Consider the following 4,449-nt stretch of genomic DNA (forward strand, 5'->3'; position numbering starts at 1 on the left):
GTCTGTGATGTTGCGGTGATGTGTATGTGATGTTGCTGTGACCAGTCTGTGATGTGTATGTGATGTTGCTGTGACCAGTCTGTGATGTTGCTGTGAACAGTCTGTGATGTTGCCGTGATGTGTATGCGATGTTGCTGTGACCAGTCTGTGATACTATGGACAGAGATGAAGGATAAACTATAGTAGGTACAGACCTTACAAAATGTTTACATGTGAATGATTAAGATCTCACAAATGTTTACATGTCTTTACACACACAGACCAAATGTATAATTAAGACATAGTTATATTTTACAGAGAGTTGTACGTGAGGCATTGCTATAGTATTGATGATGCTAGGGTGTCCAGCCTCCGGTTATGCCGGAGGTTGGAGATCCTAGATGTAAGCTTTTGCTATTTGGTAAGTACTAATTAGTATTAAAGTAGCAGCCCTATCATGACCATAGGTGTCTGGCGAAGGGATAATTTTGTTAGCCTGCTGTACCCAGCTAAGGGTATTAAGCATGCAATCATGTGACATTAGTGATGGAGGTAAGCCACTTGCTTACATACCAATGGCTTTTATAACATACGGGCGTACATATGATTTTGTTGTTCTATCACTAGGATTGGCCAACATTTTAAATCTCCTCACCAACTTGGAGGACATTGATGTAGGAAGTTGCCATCAATTGTCAGCACAATGTTTGGCTTCTGTGAACATGAGGACAAAGTGCACGTACATTAATATTGGAGGTTTGCATGCTTGTGCACGTGTATAGTTCACATGCTACTTTGTGAAGCTCTTCAGTTCACATTAGAAACTACTGTCAATGTATAGGGATGCAGATGGAAGAATTTGGGGGAAAGAACATTCATCTAAGACATATAGAAGATGTGGCAATACATGGTCTTCCCGGTTAGGTATGTATGTGTGTATGTGTATGTATGTACATAATTATCAATAATCCGTGCACTGAAGATACAAGCGAGGCAATGCTTTAACTGTTTTATAGAATTTATGAACGTGGTAACTTGCCAGTCCGGTTCTGAGATCGTTTCATTCATAAATTAGTAGCCTCACCATTTCACAATACGGAAAATTTATTAACATCCTCCCTGAAACTTAAATCCAGCCCTGTCAATGATAAACTTGTGCTTGTCTCTATAGGTGGCCATGGCTGAACATGCTAAATTTCTATGTGTGCCTATTTTCGGCCCTACATGGGGTCTGGCACACACAGAATTTAGTACTACAGAAGGTGACGAGACTCTACACATGCGCGTTACCAGGATTTCACTGGACGATAATTATACCAAGCTGGACTATTTTGTAGAAGGTATGTCATGCATACAGAGTCTATTTTTTGATTTTCCACCTTCCACAGAAACACCAAAGCCATTAACAAAATCAACGAAATTGGCAATGAAATACAGAGATCATGTCAAAAAGATGAAGGGAATGAGTGAAGTGTGTGTGATGTGTGTGATGTACTGTAACGTGTTACTGAGCTGTGTGTGAAGTGTTTGATGTTATGCGATGTTGCTGTGAACAATTTGTGACATTGCTGTGAACGGTCTGTGATGTTTGTGTGATGTGTATGTGATGTTGCTTTTGTGAACAGTCTGTGATGTTGCTGTGATGTGTATGTTGCTGTGATGTGTATGTGACGTTGTTGTGATATGTATGTGATGTTGCTGTGATGAGTCTGTGATGTTGCTGTGATGTATATGTGATGTTGCTGTGAACAGTTTGTGATATTGCTGTGATGTGTATGGGGTGTTTTGTTGTAGTATGTACATATTTTACACAGGGTGATGTTGATAAAGTCTCTCAGAATGTTGATAAAGTCCCTGAGAATGTTGATAAAGTCGCTGAGAATGTTGATAAAGTCCCTGAGAATGTTGATAAAGTCGCTAAGAATGTGAGTTAGCACAATTTACAAGTTCACACACACACACTTCACCATACATTCACAACAGCTTCTTCACATACACTTCAAGCACACTTACACACACCCTTCACCGCAGCTTCACAACAATTTCACACGTACTTCACACACACTTACATACACCATGACTACACAATAGCTTCACACACACATACGTTGTATGGGGTGTTTTGTTGTAAAGTATTATTGTATGTCCCTGAGAAAGTGAGTTAGCACAATTTACAGCATACACTACTCGGCAACATCACACACACTTCTTAGGAGCATCACACATGTAACATCACACACATTTTAAGGCAACATCACACAGGAACATCACATACACTTCACCACAACATGATGTTTCTGTGAACAGTTTGTGATGTTGTGATGTGTATGTGATGTTGCTGTGAACAGTCTGTGATATGTGTATGTGATGTTGCTGTGATGTGTATGTGAACAGTCTGTGATGTGATGTTGCTGTAAACAATCTGTGATGTTGCTGTGATGTGTATGTGATGTTTGTGTGATGTGTATGTGATGTGTATGTGATGTTGCTGTGAAGAGTCTGTGATGTTGCTGTGATGTTGCTGTGATGTGTATGTGATGTTTGTGTGATGTGTATGTGATGTTGCTGTGAAGAGTCTGTGATGTTGCTGTGATGTGTATGTGATGTGTATATGATGTTGCTGTAAAGAGTATGTGATGTTTTGTGTGATGTTGTGTGATGTTGCTACGAAGTGTGCGTACTGTTGCTATGAAATTTATGTGATGTTGTGTAAGATACTGTATGATTTCTATCATATTTTTAGATTAAAGTGTGTTATTATGAATCTTCCTAATTTTTCCTAGGATATGTTAGGAGAAAGAGTAAAACGAGAGATGAGGAAGGTGGGCATGCTTGTGTGTGTGTCTGTCTGTCTGTCTGTCTGTGTCTGTCTGTCTGTCTGTGTGTGTGTGTGTGTGTGTGTGTGTGCGTGCGATGTAAAGAACACATTGCTGTTAAATATCATCTTTTATGTAGGATAAGAGATGGGCAGAGTTTGAGCAGGTGGGTTTGAATTGTTTTAATTGATGCTGTAAGTTTTGAAAATATTCTACAGCTTGACTGGGAGGAGTTATCAGATGTAAGTTACATTGATTTATTTTTTTAATCATGTATTCTGTGATAGAAAGCTAAGCGGTCCCAAATCACGCATCTTTTCCATGATAATGTAAGTACATTAATGTATTGTGGCACTGTTATTTGCAATTGTTTAGGGACACACCAAATTCCATGTTCACGTATATTGTCAAGTAAGATATTTTTGCAGTACATGCCTCAGACTCTACAAGGTATTTTGTTTTTTAATTTAGGAATGCCCAAAGTTCATTAAATCAGGCAACGGATTTCTGTACCACTCAGAAAACAAACATGGAAAAATACTGAAACCCATCAGAAGTAAGAGTAACAATTGACCACACACTGCATGGACCTTCACACACACACACACACGCACGCACACACACACACACACACACTACTGCAACATCACAGCAGCTTCACACTAACTTGTGTCAACTGTTCTTTTAATGTAGCTCTAACTTCCTCCGCTCCCTCCTCCCCCTCCTCCTCCGCTCACCCCTCTTCCTCCGCTCACTCCACAACTGGAGAAAGATTTACTACGGGGTTAAAAGGTAATAATGTTAATGAACATCCTCCCTGAACCTTAAATCCAGCCCTGTCAATGATAAACTTGTGCTTGTCTCATCCTATAGGTGGCCACGGCTGAACATGCTAAATTTCTATGTGTGCCTATTTTCGGCCCTACATGGGGTCTGGCACACACAGAATTTAGTACTACAACTGGAGAAACATTTACTACGGGGTTAAAAGGTAATATTATATTATATACATTCTCTTGCGATTAACTAGATGTATTCCTTCAGTGAAATTTCATTGGAATGGAGTTGAAGGGATGGGGGTTGTAACAGACTCTACAATTGTTCATGGCAACCCAATCGAAAGTACTGAAATCCTTATCAGCGTAGAGCAATTGTCTAAAGAAATGGACCATCCTTTGTATGATTATACTGTGGAACAAGGCAGTTTTGCTGCCGTACCAAAAGAATGTTGTACTTTTGATTAAAAAAATTTTAACTGTATTCACTTCACGGCAACTGCACACACATTTCAAAGGAACATCACATACACATCACAGACTCTTCACAGCGCCATCACATACACATCATGGCAATATCACAGACGCTTCACAGTCACATCACAGCAACATCACAAACACATCACAGCAAGATCACACGCAGTTCACCGCAACTTCACACACACTTTACGGCATTACTATAACATCTTAGCCAGGTATTGATCTTTCTGATCAGGAACATCACAAGAACCAAAAAGGAAATTCCAATTGAGTTTCCCGACTAATGTACAAGTGTTGGACATACTTCGAGAGTGTCTCAACAAAACAAGTAGCGACGACATCATGAAGATTTGTAATACCAATCGAGCATTCGGAGGCAACATCACAAACTGTTCACA

The 4,449-nt window shown here is 39.7% G+C and overlaps 1 protein-coding gene across 1 annotated transcript; it reads left to right on the forward strand.

The window, feature by feature from the left end:
• The first annotated feature begins 357 nt into the window (after positions 1-357).
• On the forward strand, positions 358-3,981 carry LOC136248359 (uncharacterized). The gene is made up of 15 exons (XM_066040146.1): positions 358-366; positions 447-531; positions 607-735; positions 821-898; positions 1,368-1,450; positions 1,794-1,904; positions 2,763-2,801; positions 2,935-2,961; positions 3,014-3,037; positions 3,083-3,124; positions 3,171-3,206; positions 3,267-3,351; positions 3,489-3,587; positions 3,669-3,786; positions 3,840-3,981. The coding sequence occupies exons 1-14, from the start codon at positions 358-360 to the stop codon at positions 3,680-3,682; spliced, it is 861 nt and encodes a 286-aa protein (XP_065896218.1). The 3' UTR covers positions 3,683-3,786; positions 3,840-3,981.
• Positions 3,982-4,449: the final 468 nt, after the last annotated feature.

The sequence above is a fragment of the Dysidea avara genome, chromosome 3 (assembly GCF_963678975.1).
Source record: "Dysidea avara chromosome 3, odDysAvar1.4, whole genome shotgun sequence".
In the NCBI taxonomy this organism is placed as follows: domain Eukaryota; kingdom Metazoa; phylum Porifera; class Demospongiae; order Dictyoceratida; family Dysideidae; genus Dysidea; species Dysidea avara.